At 42.0% G+C, this 26,191-nt stretch overlaps 1 protein-coding gene across 1 annotated transcript; it reads left to right on the top strand.

The window, feature by feature from the left end:
• Positions 1–927: 927 nt before the first annotated feature.
• On the top strand, positions 928–26,167 carry LOC120955734 (ribitol 5-phosphate transferase FKRP). The gene is made up of 3 exons (XM_040376845.2): positions 928–3,681; positions 11,123–11,239; positions 23,910–26,167. Exons 1-3 carry the CDS (start codon positions 2,662–2,664, stop codon positions 24,786–24,788), a joined length of 2,016 nt encoding a protein of 671 aa, XP_040232779.2. The 5' UTR covers positions 928–2,661; the 3' UTR covers positions 24,789–26,167.
• Positions 26,168–26,191: the final 24 nt, after the last annotated feature.

Below are 26,191 nucleotides of genomic sequence, written 5' to 3'. Positions count from 1 at the left end.
TTTTCCACCAAAACAATGTTTAACCTATCAATTAATTTTTTAAATTATTTTTTGCCATTCGTTATCAGCTAAATGATTTTTGAAAGTCTTTGTTGTGGAAATTCCACAAAAACATCACTAAAATAACGTTTTTTACTCAAAATGGCTGACTTTTTTATTCAGGAGGAATGGTAACAAAATTGCTAAAAGTGGCCGACTTGTCTTGACTTGACTTGTCATGTTTTTTGTAGTATAACGTTATGATCAAATGAGGTCAAATGGTGAATAAAACCACTGCCCGAGCCTGTATTGCTGATCGGGTTTTTACATTTTTTAAAATTATGAAATCATTTTAAAAAACCAATAACAACGATAATTTTATGATGAACAATGAAAATATCTGTTCAAATCAAATATATCTTTTAATGTCTGGAGTTTAGACGTTAGTATAACTAAATGCATGTTGTTCGATCCAATCCTTGAGAAAGAACACTGCCTTATTTGAAGGAGTCCATCGAGCAAACCAGCTACCTGGCGTCTCCATTATCTCACAAAAATCTCAAAAATCAAAAATGAATGAATCTTGTCAATCATGATCATCATGATAAATATCAAACAAACAACAAATAGATATAGTCCACTATGGTTCAATATTTGTACCCATCTCAACAACGACAAAAACGAACCGATGGTCACATTGTCCGAACCGAAGGGACGCACCATCATGCGGGCACAGGTTGTAAACGTTTACATTCAACATTGTTTACATTCAACAAATACCTGGCACGCTCATTTTAAGCCCGAAACCGAACGAACAGAGGTAGAACGACAGACCGACTTACCGTTTGTTCTAAGAGCGCTACGAACGTACGGCTGAAATGGGCAGACTACCCAAAAATTGTCCACATGGTGTAACTCCGCCGCTGTTCCCTCAACAAATCTGCGGCCGAACCGTTATCGAGGCAGATTTGTGAGCAAACTCGTTAAATGGCTCTCTGTTTACAAATCGTAATCAACCGCTGACAGGACAGTCAAGAGACACTCACAATTTTAGGAAGGACACGAGCGTGGAGAGTTTCTGAGCGGGAGAGTAAATAGCACAAGGGTAACTCACTCTCTCTCTCTCCTGTGAGTGCCGTTCGGGTGTCGTAAGCTTTCGTGTCAACTGCAAGGACACACAGGCTTTCGCTATATTATGCTTCCCAAAATCTCAGTTCGTGTTCGTTCGCTGGCGTGTGCAGACAGACAGACCGTTCCGCAGTGCCGGTGCCAGCTGTCGTTACTCCGAATCATCAAGTGCAACTTCTTCAGCTTTTTTTTTTTATATGGTGATGGTGACGCAGAGGTAATGAGGCAACCGGATCCAGTGCACTTCTGGAGTGCTTTTTACGATATACCACACAAATTTGCGTTACAGGGGGGGTACGCTGTGTCCCGTCCCGCAGGGACACACAGTTCGCTCCCCTTCCGGTATGCGGTTTCGTGTGGAGTGTCGACGCGTGTGCTCCTTTGTGGGTTACGGGTTGCATCTTTAGTGTGTCAACACGCGCACGTGTGTGTATGCGTTTGTATGTGCAGTGCGTGCTAAAAGTAAGGCAAAAGTGTAGAGTGCACCAGTACCACCGAGTAGGGCAGTAATTTTGCTGCAATTTACTGCAAAACCCTTCAGTTTTGCGCTAGCTCACGCTGAGAGAGAGAGAGAGAGAGCGAGAAAGAGCGGAAAAGTGAGATGGTGAATGGGTTGCCTGTGGCGATTCGTGTGCTTCACTCAATCGCAGCAAGCTGCATGCTGGGCTGCAGAAAAGTGCATGATTTAGTAGCCCTGGGGCCAATTTGTTTGTGCGCCACATGGACGCGAACGATGGCGAGCATGTTTGCATTAGTGTGTTTGCTGTGTCTGAATAAATTATGCGATAAAAGTTTGTAAGCGTAAAAGCAGTGCCTTTGAACAACTTCCGGCTCATTAGATTTACGGGCTGCTGTTAAAACATACCGGGGCGGAAATGTGTGTAACGTGTTCCGCTTTCTTGCTGGACATATTCAACCGTGCTGGCCAGTCCAATCAACTCCTTTAATTTTCCTCACAATTGCTTTTGTTTTTGTTGTTACGTTAATGTTATTTAACTCTCTTAACCTTCGTTTTTGCTGTGCCCTTCTTTACAGTTAGACCCTAGGTTCCTTTATTCTCCAATTGGAGTAAAGTGCCTCGGCAAAGCGCCAAAGGACAATGGTTACTCACAATAATTCGATTACCATGTGAATCGGTCCCATTCCTCCCAGGCAAGACAAACAACGCCAACACGAAAAGTAAAGCCAAGTGGAACGCTATTGGATTGTTGCGAACAGGAAGGTGGAAAAAGGCAAAGCGTGTAGCCTTTCTACTTGTGTGTGTATTTGTTTGTACGTACGTGTGTGTGTCTGTGTGTGTGAGTGTGTGGTTCATCCACCGATGAAGTGTGATGCGTGGTGGCAACCTGGCAGGAAGCCGACGCCGCACGAAGCGAGATAAAGGATAAAAGGCAAACCGAGCGCAAAGCGACCCAAAAATGGCCCCAAAGGGATCGAAGCTAATCATGTTTTTATGAGCCCATCGGTGGTGCTGGCGTTTGGTTGCTGAGCTTGCGAGGTGGGGTGGAAAATTTGAGGTGTGAAACAACATCCTTCTCCCTCCCTCAAGCGCAGATGAAAACACCGGGCGGCAAGATGCGCATGAAGTACGGGAAGCTGTTCATTTTCTTCATGATCTGCTTCAATCTGATCGTGTTTTACTACTCGTGGAAGTACTTTCTCACCAGTGGCCACTATCTGGCGGAATCGCTCACCGGTGGCGAGGGGGGGCTACGAGGGCCGGCCGCCCTGCCCCGGCGGTTCGGCGTCGTCGCGCCCGACTCCATCCCGCTCGTCAGCTACGAAAGCTCGTACCGGGCGGGTGATCCGGGCGGGGCCACCCTGAACCGGTTGCGGCTAAAGCCGACACTAACGGAGGACGGCGGCCGGCCGGTGAGTGCCAGGGAGCGGGTGCAGCACACCAACGGCTACCTGCGCAAAAGCATCACGTTCGTGTTCCGTGACTTTTACGACTTCGATAACGATCTGCTGCAGTCGATCGGCAGCGTGACGGCGCTCATACCCGGCGTGAGCGTGTTCGTGATCGCACCGGAGCTGCCGTACCCACCGCTCGACATATTTAACCCGGTGCCGGCAACGGGCGGCGGGGGGAATCAGAGTGGTCGAGCTGCGGCCGGCGGGCCAACGCCGGCCTGGTTTACCGAGGGAAGCAACGTGCGCTTCTTTCACCTGGCGTACGATGTGACGAAAACGCTCAAGGATACGTTCCCGGTGCTGCACGTGAGCACGCGCTACGTGCTGTTCATGCCGGACAGTGTGCGGTTGACGGGGCGGGGGTTGCTTTCGCGCATGCTGCGCGAAATCGACACACCGTCCGGGAGTGAGCTGCTGCTGCAGCAGCACCAGCATTTGCTGCTGAAGCAGAACGGGCACGGTGGTATTGGTGGTGCAGGTGGTGGTGGTGGTGGTGGTGGTGCGTCGTTCGATGTGAACCGTAAGCCGGAAAGGCGTATTGTGGCCGTACCGTTCGGGTCGAATGCGAAGGGCGCGGCGAACTGTGTGCAGCTGCAGCTGGATCTACCGAACTGGACGCTGGAGTATGTGACCGGCAACGAGACGGAACGGTGCGATATGGTAAGTACGGGGTGGAAGTGTGCTTCAGAATTCTATTTCATAATATTCATAGTTGAATTTAATATTCAGCAACTATTATTAACTAAATAATCTTTGCAATGTTATTTAATATTGTGAAATTCTTATTGAAAGAAGGAAGATGTTCAAAACTTCGTTAGTGTATATTATATGACCTTATAGCCATATCCTCCCTTAAAACACCATAAATATTACTTAAAAAAATGGCTTCCAACCCCTGCTGAGGATCCTTTTTGCATGGTAACTTTTCTTTATTGATACAAATGAATTCCATTTCCTTTAAGGCGGCAAACCCTAGTCAATAAACCTCGGTCAATGATTGAACTCATTCTCGGTACTATTGGCATTGTCCTTTTCCGGCGTGGGATTAAATTCTTTCTGTGGCAGTGCTTCTATTTCTTCTAGTGATGGGCAAAATGGTGCCTGCTGCCGGATTTGGATTGATCCGAATCCAGTTGCTTTCCGATTCAGCTCTGATTGTGAAGGAACTATTGTTTAACTTTGTTAAGTTCTTTGGTAAATTTGATCATTCGTAATCAATTATTCATAACAAAAAAATTTAAACTACACTTCTTACTTTACATTCTTTTAGATGCACTACACAGTGCCACGTTACACGTAGCTATATTCATGTAGATATAAGCCATACGTTTGCTGTGATTTTTTGAGTAGTGTCCTAGTTGTTTTTGGGCTCAGCTCGCGATTTGTTTGCATTTGCTTCCAGATTTTTGAAGAAACCATAAACAACTCATTACACGGATTTTGCCGGCACATAGACGATCGATTTTTTACAAATATGTGTAGCTATGAAGACATAAATGTTAGCTAGGAGCTAGGATAGCTTACGAGCTTGCTATCGTATTAAGCACGGTAATAAAACGGATTCAATAGGATCCAGCTGGATTCAATCGAAGTAATTCGGATTCAATCGGATTCAATTCGATCTATTTTTGCTGCGAACAGCCGGATTCAAAGCTATATTTACTTTGGAGTCGGATTCAGATTAAGAATGTCGGAGTCGGAGTGGATTCACGAATCCAATCCCGAGCTCCCATCACCAAATTTTTCCCGTACCGAACATTTTACCTAAGAAATAGACCCTTGAGCGTTGTATGAGGTAATGGAAATATCTAGACACTGAGAGAAGTTGAATATTTTGCCAAATTTTGTATTCAAATATTATCAATCAATAGCTGTGTGCGGAACAATTCCACATTCATATAATTTTTTTTCAACAAACATATTTTAATCAAGAAACATTGTGAGTAATCCTATTCGACTCAAAAATGTGTGACAAAGAGTCAAAAAGCTACAAGAAAGTGTCAAAATACTAACCAAAAGTCTATATTACTAGCAACATATGGACAACAATAAGATGTATTTAGCTCAGAGCTCCTCGATGGTCTAACTGTTCGATGATACGCCACTGACTCGCCCTTGGTTTTATAGGATAACAACAACCATAGCTTAAACACTTTGTTCAAAACGATAGTACTAGAAAAGCTCAGATCTATGAAGATAACTGTACGTCAACTTTGTATGACTTCCTAACCGCTGTCGCTAACGTTCAAAACTAACATTCGCTACCACAAAGCATCTGACTTCCTCTGACCGGCATCACTTTCCACCATATAATCGCTCTATTTGTACGGAACCTTCTTAACGATATTAAACCACTTTCTTCTCTTTGGTTCATTCGCCATGCTAGTGATAACTTTCTATTGCCATTAGGATCCCCTATTATCCTTTAGCACTTGAGTGACATTGGGCAACCCCATTTCAAGGTTCACTTAATTTGATTTATAATACACATAGTTATGTGGCCAAATCCAATCATGGGAAACATGCCTGTGTGTCGTTCGATGGTTTATTGAATTGCTACGATTTTTTTTAGCTTTAGAACGTGATGAAATTTCACATTTCTTCAACAGCGCTGATTATTATGGATTTTTATTCCTCAATTATCATTGATGATAAGGTTCCTCGGATTGTACCGTTTCAATAGGAGGCGATTACAATTTTTTGATTCTTTTGAACACTTAATGACGGCTAGAGTGGGTTTATCCATTAGATTATCTTGTGTGAAAGCCACAATTAGTAGAAATAATATTTTCTTTACAAATTGTAAGCTAATTATCGTTGATCATCGACCAAATACTGGCTAATGATTATGATACTGTACGATTTGGTTTTGAAATGATACGTTTGAACTATAAATAAGACAATTGCTTAATTATTTCTACATTGCAATTTAAATTAAGAGGAAATGCTTAAACTAGCAAATATCTTCTTAATTGATAATAATTTGATGATAATAAGATATTATATTTATCATAACAAATCCAAAAATAATTTTCCCAATTATAAATCCATTACTCTTTGTCTCTCTCTCTCTCATCTCTCTAAGGGCATCTCAATTACAGCGTTAATTTGAGTTGTATTTGCCAGACTGCTTTAAACTGATAATTATGCTCAGCTTTATTCCAACGATCCTCATCGTCATCATCAACCACAACGGACAAAGCGGTCGGATCATTATTATTATTCTCTCCGGCTAGAAATTCCCACCAGCAAAATACCAGCACAAACCGCAATTATTCCACTTGCCGGTCCTGAATTTCATTATACGATATATTTATAAGGAAAATGTTGCCCACCACTGTGCCTCGCACGTGCGGACTCGGTCCATTTGGATACAAACCGGTCGACGACCGTTCAAATCATTACCAACAGAGCGCGGTTTTGCATACCAAACAGGCCGTCCCATCGCCCGGCTGCACGCCCATCCTGTATTGCCTGTATAACTTTCTTCTCCACCCCATTTCGTGTGCCTCGTAGCGTTTGAAACCTCGCGATAGCACACTTCAGTACCTCCCTTGCGCTATGTTTGTCACCGAACAATTTTCTACCGGTCGCAATATATTTATTATAGCGTCATAAATTTTGCCCAATATGCGCAGCACCGTTTCACAATGATGTGCGAAATTATGAGCGAAAGGGCAGGTGTGGGCACGAGAGTGTGCCCATTTAAAATATGCCTGCGCTGGGTCTCATTGGTTTAGTTCGATGAAAAGATAAGCCACGCATGATACCACGCGACCCATTGTTACCGTTTTGGTGGTCATGAAAAGTAATGGGATGATGGTAATGTTTCTAAAATTAATTTTCTCCCAACGGAGCGAGCCAGTGCGCTAGTGAGCTTAGCGGTGTAATTTTTTTAATTTAATTTCGCTCATACGCACTCATTTCTGGTAGGTGCTTATACGTTTAATTCAGTGCCGTGGTGAGGGATGTGTTTGTGGTGGGGATAATTTATGCCGTTTTGGAATTAGCAATTTTAGAAGAAAAAAAGTAGTTTCATGATTAAATATAATCGATCTTTCTGTCATATTTTTCTACTCATTGAAATTATTATCCTTTTTGTTGTTTTTCTTTACTTACTAACTTATTTATTTCAAAATGTCATTTTCAAAGTTGTTAAGTTCTATTATATCGTTAGAGGAATACAGCCACTTTCCCAAACTAGATCGAAGAGGAAACGATCGAAGCAGTTGTCAAAAATGACGTAAAATGATGGTTTCCTTGGATTTTTTTAGAAAATTTTGCCAAATTGTACGCATTGCTGAGCAAGACGCAATTAGGAAATAAATTAAAGCAACCGTTGCAACTAAGCAACTGCAGCTACCCGTCCTATTCGATTGAGTTTATGTTCGTATGACATTTATTGGGTGCATGTTGTTACATTTTCATTATTATTATTTATTTAAATATTTGTTTAACTACAGATGTCTACCATTTAGGCTTAACAAATATAAGCATAATAACAAATCTTACACATTAATATGATATAGTGGTAGAATAGCGTAACAAATAAAATTTAATTAAGAATAGTGAATAGTATTAAGTGTTGTGTTTCGTGTGAGTTAAATTAAATGTCACAAATAAAGTTTGTGCAAAAGCTTTAACAACGTAACAGAGAATTTATATTGAAATTCTGTCACAAATATTAATATTTTGAAAAACTTTCTTTAGTATGAACTTAGTATAAAAAACAACAAAATAATAAATTTAGCACAAAAACCAATGTTATCTTAATATACCATGCATACCTTTTCCATGCAATCGCGAGCTTTTTAGATGAACTGACTGCTAACCTAAAAGTTTGCAAATTATGAAGTCTCCTACTATTGACTCTCGTAATGCCTTTCATAACATAATTTCGTTCACATGCTGTGCAGTTGTTTTATTTATTTTCAAAAACCTTTTTTAAAACCGAAAGGCATGTATTACACCTTGTTTACGCAAAAAATAATTTAACGTTGTAGCATATCGCTCAACGCTGAAATGTTTACTAACAAAACAATTTCATGTATCTAAAACTTGCTCCACCACAAACGAAATGCTTTTGAAACGCTTCATTCGCTACCGTTCGGCAACCAAACGCTTCTGCAAAAAAAAATAAGGTCAAAAGGCCAACGGCTACCAAGTGGCGATAGTTTTCATTTTCCCCAAACCAATTCTTGCACTGCAATCACCGGGATAGGATGCAGCCAGCATCTCCAGCACCACTGCATTCGTCCGCATCGAACACTATCGTCCGTTGCCCGGTGTGTGTGTGTGTGTACCGTCAATCCCCTTCAACTGAATATTTTTCGACAAGCGCCGTACCCGGCATGGCTCGCCAGAAATCCCCACGGCACTTCGGTGCGACAAATTGAGGCATACGGTGTAGAGACTGGTGGCCACTTTTGTTATTTCCAAACGAGGGAAAAACTATTCTTTTTTCAAGAAAAAAAAAGAGCACCTTTCAAACTCGTGCAAGCAGTGTCCTGCTTCTGGAATGTTTTCGTTATTTTTTCGGGGCTTTTTTATATTTCTAGGTAGCAGCTAGGTAGCTGCAAAATTTCATCATCACGGAAGTGCAGTGTGGCCGCTGTGGTCGATCCGCTCGCACTCCGCACTCCGCGTTAGTTGATGGCGTAACGACCGTTCCTAATAAAAACGTCTAAAAGATGCCTTTCCGATTCGTATCAGTGAATGGATGGAGCTTTTTCTGCTTCCGTTTCTATGCGATCGTGGACACGTTGTCACGCTGCTCGTTTGAAACATTGCGAGACGCCCGGACGGTTAGCGTGGTTCTGGGTTTTGTTGGCCTTTTTTTTGTTTTTTTTTTGTTTTTTTTTTTTGAGCCACATCCTATCACGATGGAAGAGTGGCGTCCGCTGCACTATTGGAACAAAGATGGAAATTGCTGTCGGGAAAAATATTAATCATGTCACTGATTCCACTTGACAGTGGATGGGTATTTGTTGCCATACCGGTGAAAGTGCTTTTGGATGAATGCTATTTTTAAAAAGGCGAAGTTTTGCTGTGAATTTTCGTCGTGGATTCTGGTAAATTGAATACATCGCAAAAACAGTTTCGAGTGGAAATGGAGATTCTGTTCAGTCGGCAGTAAAATTCTTATAATTTATATTTTAGCAAAAATATGTATATACAGTGGAGCACCGTTTATCCGGGTACCTTTTATACGGCTGTCCGTTTATCTGTGCTGTTGAGAAATGACAGTTCAATACCAAGATGAAATTGCGTGCTGAGGAGGATATTAAAAATAACAGTTATCACAGCATTTTGTCAAGCCGGTCTCGTGTTGACCGGCCAGTTGGCTTGCTTGTTTGTTAGGCGGTGCTCTGAGACCAATCGAACGAGACAAATAAACACGACTCTGTTCGATAGGTGCTGTGTTAGCTGTTCGATGTCTTATAGACCTGTCATGATGCACTGCAATTCGCCTATCTGTTCATCTCGAAAATGAAGCAATTTCATAATTTAAATGAATATCCATCTGCAGGGGGAAGATTCAACAAATAATTTACTAGTTATTCGCATCAATAATAACATAAAAAAACGTAAAAATTTAATTTTGAAAAATGTAAACAAACGTCCATGTCAAAACACATACAGTGCATACATATGCATTGTGTACGCGTAATAGTTTTATACGTTTCAAACCTGTATATTTGATGTTATAATTGATAGTGAAATATTGCAATAATTATTGATAGGTTTTTTAAATATTTTGCTCGCAATTTTAAGAAGAAAAAGAGCCAAACTACGTAAACAAACTGTCCCGAAATGTCCCGAAATGAATTCTATCTACTGTAGCTGTGAAGCGTTTGACAGCCAAGGTTCTCACCGCACAGGTGGGTATAGAACATCACAGACAGAATCAAGAGACATGTTCGACTCGACGGTTGTCTTGTTTGTTGGTTGTGTCTGACAGTGCACCTCTATATGATTATATGAGTTTGTTTGGGTCGGATGTCGTGTGCGATTGGTGCCAGAGCGCAGCCTTAGTCGTTCGATGTATGTTTGTATGGAATTATAAGGTTTTGAAAGAATATATGAAAAATCTAGCAAACCTATAAATCAAAAGAATAAATTAAACAATTAACGATCTACTAAAGATCACTTAATATCCTGAGTATTAATATATATGAGTGAAGAATATTAAATTAAACAAAATTCTGTACCACGCACAATCTTCCATCTTCTACCCCAATGGCTGAAAAATCTCAGTTTTCAAATGATTGGTAAACAAAAATCAACCATTACCATACAGCAACAATGCTCTTTTAGTGGTCGTAATCAAAGATCATCTAGGAATTCATACAGATGCATCTTCGATGTATATTTTTCACTCCAATGGATAAGATAAGGAAGCTGTATTTGAGTTCATTTGTTTCGTTTTATGGAGTTTGTTGTTTCACATGTGTTCTACAGTATAACATGTACAACCATTACAAAATGATTGAAAATGTATTTTTATTGAGTCGTCTAAATTATTATGAGCACCAGTCCAATCTGAGGAAACCGTTCAAACCTACAGATGTGAGCCTCATCCACTTCCTTCTGAATCTCGAAGTATTTCACGTTGCTGTTCCTTCCCAACATAGCCAGCCCCAACCACCGGGCGCTGCCATACTAACTTTTATACACATTTCATATTCATCCAGCATCTTGGCTGCAATATTGACTTTCTCCAACAATAAAACTCCGTTCCCGTGCCCATTCGCCGTCAAATTGAGACCTTCGCGGAACCTGCTGCCACTCTGCACAATCGTTTAAACCCTCACCAACAAAGCCACTGCAATCAGTTGACACAGGCAGACACAGGGACAGGTGTGCGCTCTAAGGCAACACTTCACATCGCATCTCACATCTGTGGAGTAGAGTCCCCACACCAGTTCCTTGTCTGCGTCACTCATAAACGGCTTCCCTCTTTCGGTTCCTTATGCTTTGCCCCAAACTTCTTTCGCTCTATGTGTATGTGTGTATATATATTGCTCTTCTAAAGAAACAAAACCCAATATCTTCTTCACTAACTGGGTCTTCACTGTTCTCTGTTCCTTTGCCTTTCCAGTTCAAACAGAAGCACGCCATCCTGGTCGAGACGGAGCTGCTGCGCGAGATGCCGGACGCACTGGCGTCCCCCTTCCCGGACGTGTTCTACATACAGGCGAAGCTGGCCGGCGTCAAGGTTCGTTTTCTTTGCACGTGGGAACGGGGCTGTTTCGAAACAAAAACAGAGCAAGAAATTCCATTTCATAAAAAAAGAAGGAAAGAAACAGCGAAAGAACGATTTGCTTGCCCACTTCCTTTCACGCGAGCAAAAACGGGGTAAAACAGGGCGCCAAAATTGGTCCGTAGTGATTGTTTCACCCGTCACCCGTGGGTTGGGTTCACCCGGAAGGACGGAAAACACCGACGGAACGATTGTTTCCGGAAGTGCAATTCCGGGATACGGTTACGATGAGGCAGCGTGAGATGAAGGTGAAGGTTCCTTCCTTCGTTCGTCGGTGTGTATTGCTGACCGTACATCATACTTTCCGTTCGACACTTGTTCCATTTTCTGGGCTAAGCTGAGAAGGTTTAAGAATTCCTCTGTGTGTGTGTATGTATGTGTACGGAGGTAAACTACCCATCTTCCGATTTCAATTTCCCAAGGTCTTTTTTCCCACAAGCGCCACGATACTGCTTGCAGGAGGAGCAAGTGATGCAATGAAACAGGGCCCCGATCTGAGTCGGGGTTTGGAAAGAACACGAAGCAACACCATCTCGCATCACATTAGGCATCGGAGCGTAAAATCATTAAACGTTACGAGCTTTCCCCTTCGCCGTAGTCCCACCACACAAAACCACCTTCAACTTCCAGCTGCTGCCCGAAACCGATTAACCGACGCACTACGGTAACGGAGCGGCCCTTCAGTGTAGATTTAATGCCCATTTTGCCGTACCGTTCCGTTCCGTTTGCCCTGCTGCAAACCAGTAGGGGGGGGGGGAGGGGAGGTGCGGGACAAGTGAAGTGTTTCTTTGGCCGGTTCTCTAAGCGATTTAGATTCGTCCTGTGTGCGGCTGCTGCCATTCATTCCGGGGTTCAGTATGCTTCAATCGTTTGAATGTTTGGTCGGTTTTGGTCCTGTCGGCATAGTGGGAATGTAAGGGGACATACTTGCAGTGGTTCTACATTTGGTTTTATTGTTTCTTGTGTTGCTAATTTTGTCATAAAACCCATATATCACATTGAATGTACTAGCTTTTCATTATTTTGTTTGATGTTCTCTATCTCAACTATTCATCACCTTGTATTTATGATTAATTAATGGGCTTTTTAGACGGCGCAATGAAACAATTAGTGCTTTGTCTAATTTTTGGAGCAGCAATGATGATTTTAGTAGAGTAGAAACATTATTCAATGCACTCCAACTATGTTTTCTAATTGTATATTTAGATTTCTAAAAATGCAACAAAAGAATCAAGCCAGTGACGCATAATAATATTGGTGAAAGACCGTCACCGTGTCAAGCACCAGATGTGAAACATAGATTAGTATCTGGAGGGACAATTTAAACAGGACGCACAGAGAGATATGTTCCACAATCTAAAAAGAGAGAATGAAGGGTACTTGGTAGTAAATGTGTTAAATAAAACAATGCACTCTTACATTTTTTATACTAATATACTCTGACATTAGAGCACAACGCGTTGCACAGTTCTGTCACCGAGCCATATGAACAAGAATTAGGAATAAACCAGAGTGTAACTAGAACTGCAAAGGACTGCAGAGAACAAATGGACAGAATAGGGAAATAAGGAAGAATATAATACTGAGCTCAGGATAACAGCTTGTCCCATAAAGTGAATTAGAACTATAACTATAAAAATTGATTCCGTAATACTAAATAGATGCATAACTGGGTCTGGCACTCTGTGTCCTATTGTTGAAAACTAATGGGCTAATTCTTTAGCAGGAAATTAGATTTAATAAATCACCTAGTAATAGGAAGGAGGAACAGGAACTTGTTTTCCAAAAACTCATAATTATGTCATAACGCCAAACCTTGCTAACAAACTGGAAAACAGCTTGGATAAAAAGTAATACAAGGTACAATGATAAACAGCTTTCCACTCTACCTTTTATCTAGCCCTTGGCCTCTATCTAGCGCTTGGATGGACAGTACGTTACGGACAGAACGTCCTACGCAGACATGCCGACTAGTGATGGGATTGTCAAAAAACGGGGATTGGGAGTCGAAGTCGTCTGGAGTCGTTGGTAGTCGGAGTCATCCGGAGTCGTCCGAAGTCGTTCGGAATCGTTTGCAGTCGTCAGAGTCGTTCGGAGTCGTCCGAAATCGATTGAAGTCGGAGTCATTCTGTGCACGCGCAAAATGAAAGAAAAAAAACACAACGAAATGAAATGCCTGATCACAAGCAAATGTCACCGGACGGCTCCTGTTGACTCCGACCAACTCTGTGTTCGGTTGGCTCCGATTGACATTAGCCGACTCCGAATGACTCCGACTCCAAATAACTCCGGGCGACTCCGGGCGACTCCGAACGACTCAGGATGATTCCGGACGACTCCGACACCGAACGACTCCGGACGACTCTGGACGAACCTGGGCAACTCCAAACGACTCCGAACGACTCGGAACGACTCTGGACAACTCCGAACGTCTCCGGACTACTCTGAACTAACAATAGCCAATCGGACTAACAATAGCTGGTGTTGGATCGGAGTCGTGGTCTATATAGGCTTTCGACTCAGTCCTTGCTACGGGAAGGACTTACTCATATGGAAGAAGTCCATAGAAGGGTTGAACCCATGACGGGCATGTTGTTCGAATTGACGACTGTACCACGGGACCGATCTGATTAAGTATATCATGAAAATTTACCTCTTTTGTTGCGCAAAATAGATAGTACAAAAGACTTTTGTGTTTAGTACAATATATCCCATGAAGCCTACAATTTCAGGGACTCAAGTAAAGTGTTTCCTTCTAGGAAGATGTTTTCAATTATTAAATGTATGCCTGGATGAATGCTGTATGTGTGCATGGATGTTTAACTAGGGTTCAAACTGTTGGTTCGTGCTATTCTTGGAGGCTGTACAGAACATTTTGCAGATGTTTTAAAAAGGTTAAAACAAATATTTCCACAGAGATTTTCAACGATTGATCACAAAATCAAACAAGTTGCTATAGTTTGTCCCTCCACCTCGTTCCACACATCCCATAGTGATTAGCGCTCCCATTGTGTACCACGGCCACACACATTTATCACAATCTGCCCTTTTCTCTGGCATCGAAGTACCACCGACAAGCACCGAAAACCCGGGAAGGGGAACCCAAATTCTGCCGACCAAACAAATAAAAAGCTTACCGACCTTCCCCTCCCGAACCCGCTCCTCTTTTCCCACCGTTCCAATTCCAGTGCACGAAAAACTGAAAAGAGCGCGCCCAACTCGACGCCAGCTTCCGTACGGTACACCAGAGACCAAAATGTCGACCCACGGTGGCAAATGGATATATGAACACTTCATCTTTCTGTCCACTCGTCCCCACACAGACACCCCCATCCGTGCGTTCCATTTGCTTCGCTTCATTGTTCAGGTTTCCTACTACAAAAAAATTAGCCTCTCTCTCTCACACACGCTGTCTGTCTGTTTCATCTGCCACGTGGGAGCTGCCTGTTGGAAGTTCCACCATTTCCTACGCACCATGTCCCGGGAATGTCCTTTGCAAATGTTTCTCGCATGTGAAGAATTTCGAGCATTTGCGTGCGTGTTTTTTTTTTTCTCTCTCTCTCTCTCTCTCTCTCTCTCTCTCTCTTTCTCTCTTTCTCTCTCTTTGTTTGCCGGTCCTTCGCCTTACCCCGTAAAGCTAGCCCGGGCAAAAGGGATGATGAATTTAAAAGTGGCAACCACGCGCCGTTCAGGTGAATTCCCGCTGACGATCGTTTAAGGCCGATAGAACGCGAAGGGGAGAGCTTCTTTTTTTGTGGGCAAATGAAACGAGCTAAGCTCAAAGTGCTTTGAAATCGTGCTCGAAATTAAACCAATGTGTCACTGAATGTGTCGGAAACCATGCGTTCCGTTATGATTGTCGAGCTTTTGTTCGGGCTTTCCTGGGTTTGAATCCTTTGGAAGGCTTAGCCTTTCTGCTGTGCGTTGAAAAGTGTTGATGCCACATAAAATATGCTGCTTTGAGCTGGTTTTTTTTTCTTCTTAAGATACGTTCCTTTCCCTTCCTATTCCATCCCGATTATGCCACCACCGTACCTGTTCTACCTTTTTGGTATTTCATCGAAAAGTTAGCCTTCCCGATGAAAGGCTTTTGGCAAAAGGTTTCCCACCGCTTAGAATGGCTATTCAATGGGATCGCTTTCTTTTCCGGTTCCGGCGGTGGACGCATTCGATGGGCTATTTTTGCTTAATATTATTCCATTCATCGCATGGCTTTGCTACCACTACCAGCCTAAATACTGGGCAGCACGACCACACACAAAATCTTGCCATTCAAGGCGACCCTTCGAAACGGCGCTCTGTTAAAGATGAAAATTCAACTCCTGCCCCAATACCCTCATCTGTTGTGGAATTTTATGTGCCAGCATATTTCGGTGAATTTTTTAAAAAAGGGCTTTTCAATGGAAACCAAAAGCTTGCGTTAAATTGGGGACAGAAAGACTTTTGAATTCTATGACACAACAAAAAACTGCCATACTAAATGGCTACAAGTGTATTAGACATAGAAACGATTAGAATGACTGTCAAAAGTTTAAGGAATATAGATTGTACATACAATCAACTGTACTTTTACAGGGTTTTTTAGGGGTTCTCAAGGATTTGGGACACTTCCTTGTCTCTTTTTTTAGTGGAAGTTAACTTTATATGTGGGGAATGGGATTCTATGGCACCCGTTTTGGGTAGGTTGACAGGAAATTCCTATTCTTATTGGAAACTCGCAGCGGTACGGTGGTCAAAAAGAAAGATCACAAATAGTTCCTCATCCAAATCATCTTACAGTAGCAAAGATACACTATCGGATTGCGAAAGTCGGGCGAAATTGCTGCTGACATGACGTGCAATTGTTTGAGTCAAACTCGATACTCTGACTGACAGGCTGAGCTTAATACCTTCGCATGCATAATCATGAACTTTTTCTATGATATATGAAAAGGTTATATTCTATTCTATGATATATGAAAAGTATTTTACATGTGATATATGATATATGGATATGAAGAGTGATACCAAATGCCACTGTTAAGATCACTAACACTCATGAGTCATGACTGAAACGAAGCTCAAGTCAGCCCACGCACACAACTGGGATGATCGGGGTGAGACTCAAGCAGTTGGTGGACCAATCACATGCTTGGTTGCCCAACACTTGGTCACTCACTTGGTCATGACATTTTCTCCCTATGATAATCTCGACGTGCTTGGAATATACTTGGTGAGTGGTTCCAAATAACACAATGAGCATGCTTTCCGGTCGTTCGGTCCTCTTTGATGGTCTGTTGGGTAACATGATAAAGCATTTGAGCAATAAAACATTTTCATTTTGTTGCTTGGACTCACACGCACCGCGTATCTCACATGGCTATCTGGATGATCACTGACAGAAAATGTCGCGACCAAGTGACTTCCTAAGAGCTGGTTACACAAAATGTCATAAAGCATGTGATGGTCGCACCAACTGTTTGGTGAGTCTCACCTCTGATCATCACACTAGAGCTCGTGACGCTAACATGATGTGGTTTCTGCCGGAACTTGTCATGACTATGTCATTGACATTTTGAGGAACTAATCACAGTAAAAAATAACCATGACAAAGTGACTGACCAAACATTGGTTTTAGCATTACCTCTGATTATCACAATTACGAGTTCCTGACGCTGACATGGATTTTGTTTCAGTCAGAATTTTTTATGACATTGACGTTGACATTTTGCTACACTGTCAATCAGTCACTGACAGCCTAATGAGTGGCATAGGTGGAACTAAGCTAACCACAGTTGCCAACCTAAGCCAACCACAACTAAGCCAAATAAAAGGGAATATAATTACAAATACAGTACTTGTTAGTGTGTGACTGTTTAGACCAGGGGTCTCTAAACTTTTCAGTTCGCGGGCCGAATTGCTTCACTTTGGTGTTGAGGGTCATTTTTCCTTTGGCTGTAGCTAATGCAAACGTTCAAATTTCGTATTTATTGGAAAATACTAACATAATATATAAAAAAAAAACTTCTATAGCTTTTTATTATGTATGCTTGGTTTGCGTCTCTGAACAGCAACAATTACATTTTATTTAAAAATACGCACAATAATTAACTATTTCTTTTAACCTTTACAAAGTCGCCAAGGGCCGCATGCCGCAACCCCTGGTTTAGACAATAACATATTTAAACTACCATCATATCATACTGAACATACAGTGTGGCGAATATGTCAGGACCGAGTCAGACCATCCTCCGATCAAAATATATAGTTCTACCACGATACTTGCATCAAATAGATATCCCTAAAGATTATCATATTAATAAAATATCGACTTTCTAATTTCAAGCTCGAGTAGCGCATATCAAAGCCTTGATAGATGAATATTTATTAATATGCAGTGGTAGACATCTGTCTACATAATATCTGTAAGTTGTGATTTTAATATATATGGAACCAGTGAGTGCTTCCCTCCCTCGTCATCTCCAATTTCTTCACCTTTTTATCATGTTAACTTTCCCCGTAAGCTATCACTTCCAGGAAGTGTGCTCACATTTCTCCCCCAGCAAAAAAAAAGAAGAAAACATTCCTCAGGCCAATTTAAACGCAAAATTATCCCCAAGTAAGTGGATTTAAGCGTACGCAGCAGCTTCTCTATCGAGGGTAGGGAACAGCATCTTCACCGGCACGAGTGCGAGTGTTCCTGTATAGCGTCATCTCCACACGCCACAGTCTGACTGTGGCTGACGGCATTGTGTCAGGGCGGATACGCGTCATCTTCCGACATACCGTACCACCACCACCACCACTACACGGTGAGCTAATTTTAAAAGGCTTCAGGTGAAACTGCCATCATCATCACTAGCACGTATGCTCGCACGGGGGAATACTTGTGCGGCGTACGGAGTTTGGGACCGCGGTACCTAACGAGGGCTAAATCGGATAACTTGTTACCTTCCCTGTCCTCTCCACTGTGGTGATGATGAACATCATGAGTATCCTGCAAGAGGCGGATGGAGGCGGATGTTGTGAGCTAATGGTGACGATGGTGGAGTCAAGTGGCACCAATTCTGCTCCACCACGTAGTCACGCATCCATCCATCTTTCAACAACAACAACAACAGGCCGCGTACAGTCCCAAACTTTATCGCTCGAAGACCAACAACTTGACGTTAACTTTAAGAAACAGCACTCGCAGAGCAGAGGCGGACAAATCCTTTCCCTGTGCGTATCATTCCGCGCGGCAGGAAGGAGGATAAACACACCGTGTCGCCCTGGCGGGCTGGTGTTGGGTAGTAACTTCCACGAAAACGTCTTCCTTGTGGACTTGCACACAAATAGAAGAGGGCGAGAGAGAGTGAACAACAGAAAAAAGAAAGCAAAAAAAGTGCCAGCACCAGCAGAGAAAACTGGTATTATGAAGATAAATATTTGAGTTTTACGATGTCAGCCGCTGGTACGGACTCCGCGCACCAGCGGCTGGCAGTATGACCTTGCGCACGGTTTTACGTATATCAAGCCAAACCATTCGTAGCTTTTGGTTCTGTGCTTTCCCCGTATTTCCTGCCCTGTCACTGTGCCGCTCTTCGATTCCTTGAAAAGTGGAAAAGTTGAATAACAAAGAAAAGGCAAAAGCATCAACAAGCCGCCGCCAGCCGCTTTCCTGTGCTTGATTTTTCCTAAACCTTAATGGATGGAAAAACACTCGTAGACGAGATAGAGAGAGATAGAGAGAAAGAGAAGAAGAAGAGAAATTTTCTGGCTTTCATTTTTTGCCTCATCCCTCTTCTCTCTTCATCTCTCCCCCCCCCCCTCCCCCAAATAGCTTAGACACATCGTGAAATGAAAAACCTTCAGTTCGAAATGAACTGTGTCCCGACAGATAGACTAAAGATAATGGGAAATCGGTTCGGCGATGGACTCTACATGACTAAAAAACAAAAACGGAAGCAAACCAACAAGAAGCAAAAACAAAAAACAACTCTAAAAGCAAACAGTTTTCATCCCAAAACAATGGCTAATGAAAATTTTCCCCTCCTCCCTGAGCTGAGGCGACGTGGTCCACTGTCCACGTCATCAGGCCTGCCATCATCGGGAGGTTGGTAACATTTCACATGTTTTCTAATCTGGCCGGGCTTTTTTTCTCTCTCTCTCTCTCGCTCTGTCCCGACATTTATTCGTTTGTTAATTTCCTTTCCCACTGGTTTCTGGGTCAAACGAAGGGGGAGGAGGGGGGATTTTAAAACTCTCCCCTCGCGCTCTTGGCTGAGTCTCTAGAGCGCACTGGATTTTTTCCCAACGTCATGGCCTGCTGCTGTTGTGGTGATGCGAGGTAGGTTGTTATAAGCAATCAAAAGTAAAATCAATCTACAGTGGGTAACACAAAAAAAAACACTCCTAAGGTCTGTGGATATAAACAAACAGTTTGACAAATCCATGGGGTAAAAGACTCTGGATTATTGTACAGTGAGATCTCAATGTTTGCGTTTGTTGTAGCTGCTGTTTAGAACCAACATAGAAAAGGTTTTGTTCTTTTTTTTATATTTGTGGCATTTTTGCAAAGAGTTAAGAATAAGTGAAAATGATTTGATAAGTTTAATACCCAAATTTACTTACAAACGAGAGCGATCCAAATAGCTGCCAATACAGCAGACGAACGACGAGGCTGCAGAGGTTTGTGTGATGAATGATTCTACATTTTTGTGATGAATGATTCTAAGATTTTGATAAATGGTCGGGTCATTTCAAACATAAGTGAACAAATTTAATGCAATCAGATAACTAAATTTTTATCCATTGCCAAATGCAATAAATACCAAAAACATTAATAAATAACACAAAAATTAAAACAATAACTCGTATCAAAACAAATCAAGCGATTCAAACCAATAAAATAATTGAAATGAATAGGGAAATTAAAATCCCAATATCAATGATTAAATTTAGCGAGTTGGAAAAATCAAACATCAATGCGCAAAAAGCTTTATCGTGCCCCAAAAACCATTGAATCATCATTTTTATCCTTCCAGAAATCTTCCCCACCAATAACTCCAACTGTGTAACGTTCTGTACATTCCCAATCCGAGGAAAAGTGAAGAAAACGCTCTCATTCAGTCAGGCGTTTCATTTCCATTTCCTTTCGGACAAATCCATATCTCATTCCCATTCAAGCCGGCAACAACGGCTCAGGACTCAAGAATCTCTCCCCACCTACCACCCAAACACTCACCAACCGGCTAGAATACAATTAACACAGTTCCATGTTCCTTTCTTTCCCTTTCTTTTACCCAGCCTACTACTCACCCACGAACCAAAATGCGCGACCAAACCGGTGAGCGATCATTATGCTGCTGCGCTTACTCCTTCTACTTCCTGTATTCCGTTCTCTCCCACCCGTGAGCTCGAAATGCTTGAAAGCGATGAAAAGGCATTGTTGGAATGAATTTAATTTTCGCCTAACGATTTTGCTTTGTGAGCGTACTTTCCTTACCGTTTCCGAAGCATAACGCCCGTAACGTTGAATGAGGTTTGGCGCTCATTTACGCGAGGGAGGGAGGGAGGGAGGGATGGGGGAGATGTTCTGCACGCCCGTTTCCGATGTGCACGGTTTGGGCGAACGTCAAGGACAAAACTGATGATGACGATGGTGCATATGTGTATGTGTTAAGCGTGTGATGTGTTTGTATATTTGCAATTCAATTTGGAGAGCGCTGCCACGTGTGTGCGAACGTGGCGCAACTCAGCGTTCGGCTGGGCATAAAGAAATCGCCCAGAATGCTTATCATATTCATGCAAATTTGGGAAGCAATTTCGCTGGCGTGCTCATTTGCCGCATGCCATAATGAGGCAGAAGCGCCAGACAGGCTTATGATTGATTGGGCGAAGCTTCGCCTTGATTGCCGTCGGACGAATGGGGGCATGTCGTGCATATGGTATAGGTAAAGGTAAGAGTCCTTTCCCTATAATGACCTGTTTTTTTTTTTTGGAGTATCACTCTGTTTGTCCAATCTTTTAATTTTAACTATAACTATTTTATTTACTTGTTTTCTTTTTATCAAATAACCAGTAACATTCAAAAATAGGATGATCATCTTCAATTCTTTTCGACTACTTATGAACGATGATATGCATTATATTTAACCACCTTTCTTGGCCCTACGTGATTCATAACATGTTAAAGCTAATGATAATTTGGTCAATTTAATTTTGATTTATTTCTCAGCCCTTAGTAGTGAATTTAGATATAATGATTTACTCTTTGTTTCATTGTGATATTTTGATGTTGAGGCCAACTTTTCCTTCATTATTTCATTAATTATTTTCATCTTTTTCCTTCTCAATTGCTACCAGCCACTTTCTGAAACTCGATCGAATTCGAGGACGATCGAAGCGATTGTCAAAATGGCATAAAATGGCGTTTGTTTCCTGGGATGTTCTTTTGAACATTTTGCCATATTGTTCGCACAACTGAGCAAGATACTCGTGAAATAAATTAATGCAACCGTTGTATCTAGGCAACTGCAACTATCGTTCCTCTTCGAGATCGAGTTTGGGATCGAGTGGCTAAACATCGTCTACGTTAGAACTTTATGCGTTATGTTATGCGTTATGTTATGCCTACTAAGTTACAGCGCACCTAGCGGTAAATTTTTGAACTATGTATGTATGAAACCGTACTATCGTTACTCTGTGTTATTTCAAAAAGAAAGCATTTTGGCAAAACCAAACCAGGCAGGAAATGTTAATCAATTTCTAACTTTTTTCTGAAAACAAAATAATAAAATTATTTTACGCTTTAATGGGCTTCCATCAGCCTTCGTGAGTTGTACTAGTGTAGCACTAAGATTATACGATCGAACACACTCTTAATTTATATGCGCTTATTCATTATTTAATGAGATTGAGAAGATTAAAACCAGTTACACTGTAATAAACATATTAAAAAACTCAAGAAATTTGATCAGTTAATTTATTTGAAAATACTGACCATTATTAAATACCAGCTCACCACACTTTTAATAAATCTTAACACAATAGAAAACAAAACAAAAGCTATAAAGTACTCATAAATAGAATCTGGATCTGGGAGGAAGCATGAACAGTCAAATCTTATAGAAACTACCAAAAAAGCTTCCAAGAAGGAAGCTGTTGAGAAGATGATAAAGCATTGAAGGCAAGCTTACGAATCATTTATAGAGCAAATTGGAAAGAAACTTCAAATCTCCTCCGAATACAACAGTAACATGTACACTTTGCACAGTCTTGAAACGAGAAGTAATTGCCAACACTGAAGTATCTTCGTTAATAAAGCAATTTATAATACCGAGCGCCAGTGCCATTTTCCGGTCTGAAGACTTTGCCATTTGTATTTCTCTTTTACTTTGCCATGTACCGTAGGTGACCGGTATCGGACTTCTGACTTCTGATGAATGATTGCAAGCTGCTTCCGAAGTTGTTTGGACCCAGTTGAGCTTTATGCTTTTTCCTAACAAGCTTAGCTGGTATTCGGTGTAGGAGTGGTACCACCAAAGAAAGGTACAATTAATTCCGATTGAGTGTTTAAATGCTTATTTTCCCGAAAATATATGTTTGAGGATTTATATTATTTTCCCGTATTCTTGAATGCAAATCCATTTAGCTGGATACAGGATACACAATATTCAACACATCCAAGCTGTAACGGATTAAAGAAGCTTTAAACATTTACTACATTCGTATGAAGATAAAGCGCGCAATAGAAGAATGTCAAAACAAACAGTTTCTGTCTGCTTTACCCTGCTACCGAGAGCGGTTAATTCAATTTAAATCATCTTTCCACGAACAACAAAATCCCACACGCACACAGGAAACACACTTCCCAAAGAGAGCGAAAGAGAGAGATAGATAGATAGAGAGAGCAAACATAAAGCACCCGATAAGCACCTTCCATTATCTAGATTATAGGGCGAGCGAAACGCAACCCTCCCCCCCCCCACTCCTCCCCTCCTGCATGCAAACCTCATCCACCGCCACCGTTCTGTTGGCTTACTATCTTCCAAGGAAATCGCAAATTCGCATCCGTTTGCATAGGAAAATGAAATTTGCATTCTTTCTAGGAAAGTTCTAGACAAGAAAGCAAAAAGCGACCCATTCGCTCGCGGAAGCCGTTTCAGTTTCAGTTTTCTTTCTTTTTTTTACCAATTTGTGCTTCCACTCATTCTCCCGTAGCAAGCAAGGCTTCCTGCCCAACAGACAAGATTCTACTCCATGCAGGATGCGCAGGCAAAATTGCAACACAAATCGATTTCCAAAAAATCCACCTTTTGTGAAGCCACCGCCTACTGGGTTGCGTACACGTTCGTTGGCAACGAACGCCACGTGGCTAGAAGAAAACATATCGGTCCGCACAGCAAGACGACGCCAAGAATGAGCGGCAATCGATTGATCCACTTCGTACAATTTGGGGGAAAACCACACAAATCCATTCCCCGCAACATTCTGCTCCTTCCGGATCCGGATGGAAATGGAAATGAGTTTCTCCGCTTGGTGGGAAGCTCTTTTTCCCCTCTCCTCTTCTTTTCGGGCCAGACCACCCATAATACAGCCACCAAAAATCCGATCTAATCTTTTACTCGTTTTTCTTTCCTCCTTCTCCTCCTCTCCAACACAGAAAGTGCTGCTCAATGGTGCATTCCAGGATGGACGTAAGCTGTTCACCTCGTACCACACGAAAACGAAGCGCCGCAACCAGCGCAAGGAACAGTTCAAAGCGCTCTACCGTCGGCTACAGGTGAAGAAAGTCATACGCAAAAACTATCTCTACGATAAAGCCTCGAGCCGTGGTGGTCCTGTCCCGTTCGGCTCGGCAGCTGGCAGCTCTGCCGGCGCCGGCTCCGCTGCTGCCAACCCGCGCCGCAAGTACGTGAAAAGCTACGAGCACAACAATCAAACCATCTCGCTGCTCACTGAGATCACGTTCTACGGGTGCGAGAAGCAAACGCGCAGCTGCATCGGACAGGTGCACAATGGGCGCCCGTTCTATCGCTACCTCGGGCGCAACACGCCGCCCTGCTGCCTGGAAAAGCTGAAAGCCGTCTTCCGCCACGTGGTGGACGAGTTCGAGAACGTGGGCATACGGTACTGGCTGGACAATCGGGCCCTGCGCGATGCGATCGAGCTGAAGGGGCTGGCACCGGACGCGTACGAGATCGATCTCAGCTTCAACGGAGACGACGTGCAGCGGTCGGTCGCGCTGCGCAAGGCGCAGACCCGCCCGCACACGGACGAGGCCGGCTTCCACTGGCTGAAGGCGACGGATGGGCACTACTTTCGGGTGCAGTACTCGAAGCAGAACACGATCGCCGTCAACCTGCTGCCGTTCGATCTGTCCAGCGGGGAGCTGGTGCGGCCGAGCGGGTTCTACGGCTGGAAGGCGCGCAAGTTTTCGGTCGAATTTCTGCACCCCATGTCGACGGTGCTGTTCCTCGGCAAGCCCATCATGTGCCCGAACAATGTGATAGAGTATCTGGAGGTGAAGAAGGTGAAGTAGGAGGGAATGCAGGGAAGGATGTGGAAACAATGTAGGTAGCGCTAGGGGGGGGAAACAAAGAATCGTGCAACATGTACATACAACTAAAAAAGGGAGGACGGCAAGCAACAAACAAAAACTGACGTTAAAAAATGGAAAGATGGACACCAATAGGAAAGCAAATGGATAGCCAGAAGCGTTGATTCATTTTTAAATTAAGCTTATCTGGCCTGTTCTTTCTCCATTTTTTCAAACTGCTTACGCTTATCATCAAGCAATAAATGAATTGGTTTTAGCAAGCTGACAAAATTTTGATGCCATTTTTCCCTGTATGCAAGCGCTTTTCGCAACGATCTGTGTGTGGTGTAAGCGAATTAGGAGGAAAAAAGTAATAAAAACCTTTCAACCAATTGTAGCAGCAAATGTGATAACGTTAATGTAGGACACTCCAAACCAAAACCCAAAACCAACCCAAACAAACAAACAAACAAAGGAGAAACAAAATACAAACTCAATAATCCACACTTTAATGATCAGTAAATGTGAACTTAAAGATTATAATAAAACTACAATAAAATAGCTACAAAATCCATGTGCAAAATAGAACACAAGAGTTTAAACATTTAAATAGACAACAAAAACACACAAAAAAAGGAAAAAGTAAATTAATAGCAACCATTTGTCAATTAGTGTAATAGATTATCTGATTAAAGAAAAAAACATTGAAAAAGGAAACAGTCTTTAGCTAAAATAAAAAGAAAAACAAATAGAAAAAATTGTTTTAAGAAAATGAAAATCGTTTAAAGAAAAGAATAATTTAATGTGAAAAACTAAACCAAATCTATTCAGTGCAGAAATCGAAACAATATAGCAAAAGAGAACAAATAGTTGATGTTAGTAAGAGAATGGATGTTTTCGCCTGTTTTCACCTTTAACTCAATGCAGTTAAATACAAGTACTTAAAGATTTAATTGAAACATATTGGTGCTACTGTGCGATTTCTGTTTTATTAAACCAATAACACTCATTTGTCATTAAAAATAAAAACTCCATTCATTCGATGTACCGATGAACTATACTACTTGCAGATAAGAAGAAAATAGACATAAACAAGAAACAAACAATATAAACATTCAAACATTCCCTTCCAGTCTTGCAAAACATCCTCTTGCGAACGAACATTCGTTAAACTTGTTAACAGACAAATAAAACTATCTTTTCTATTACACACACACACACACACACTGTTGCCCGATAACATTTATCTCACTATATAGCCTAGGATAGGACAAAAACAAAAAGAGCAAAGAAAACGTATAACACAACTGTAAACCTAAACCTTGAACCTGTTGAAAAAGATAAAATAAATAAAGAGAAAACACTACCACTGTACCGCACTATCGCTCCTAGACACGCTTCCTTCC

This window comes from Anopheles coluzzii, chromosome 3, assembly GCF_943734685.1.
Source record: "Anopheles coluzzii chromosome 3, AcolN3, whole genome shotgun sequence".
Lineage (NCBI taxonomy): Eukaryota > Metazoa > Arthropoda > Insecta > Diptera > Culicidae > Anopheles > Anopheles coluzzii.
The sequence above is the reverse complement of the archived record's forward strand: the minus strand, read 5'-3'. Positions and strand labels throughout refer to the sequence as shown.

What these genes read in the sequence shown, in the direction of transcription:
- LOC120955734 (XM_040376845.2), top strand. Translation starts at nt 2,662, where the DNA reads ATGAAAACACCGGGCGGCAAGATGCGCATGAAGTACGGGAAGCTGTTC. An exon ending in AGACGGAACGGTGCGATATG is followed by an intron (nt 3,682 to 11,122) that starts GTAAGTACGGGG and finishes TTGCCTTTCCAG; the next exon opens with TTCAAACAGAAGCACGCCAT. An exon ending in CGAAGCTGGCCGGCGTCAAG is followed by an intron (nt 11,240 to 23,909) that starts GTTCGTTTTCTT and finishes TCTCCAACACAG; the next exon opens with AAAGTGCTGCTCAATGGTGC.